Here is a 316-nt window from a genome sequence, read left to right on the forward strand (position 1 = left end):
CAGGGCCGGGCCGGCAGGGAGCGGGCGCGCACCTGGGGAGCAGGGCCGCAGCAGGTCCATGAGCATGGAGTCGGCGCCCTTGGTGTAGACGTTGATCTCGTTGGTGAGCGGGTGGCGGATCACCACCGACATGCGCTTGCGGATGGAGTCGAAGCCCAGCGTGTGCAGCAGCTCGAAGGTGAGGCGGCCCAGGTGCGGCAGCTCCACCGACACCTGGTCGTGCAGCCGGTCGGCCAGCCGGCAGCTGTAGGCGCGGGCCGCGTACACCAGCGCCGCCTCGTCGGGGCTCTCGGCCTCGTAGCGCAGCTCGGGGTCG

The 316-nt window shown here is 71.8% G+C and overlaps 1 protein-coding gene across 1 annotated transcript in view; it reads right to left on the minus strand.

Moving 5' to 3' along the window:
* Atp10a (ATPase, class V, type 10A) overlaps positions 1-316 on the minus strand; it is a 69,706-nt gene that overhangs the window by 26,184 nt on the left and 43,206 nt on the right. The window contains 1 exon segment of the mRNA XM_013011905.1: positions 33-306. Coding sequence (XP_012867359.1) covers positions 33-306 — 274 coding nt within the window.

The sequence above is a fragment of the Dipodomys ordii genome, unplaced genomic scaffold (assembly GCF_000151885.1).
Source record: "Dipodomys ordii isolate 6190 unplaced genomic scaffold, Dord_2.0 Scaffold15, whole genome shotgun sequence".
NCBI lineage: Eukaryota > Metazoa > Chordata > Mammalia > Rodentia > Heteromyidae > Dipodomys > Dipodomys ordii.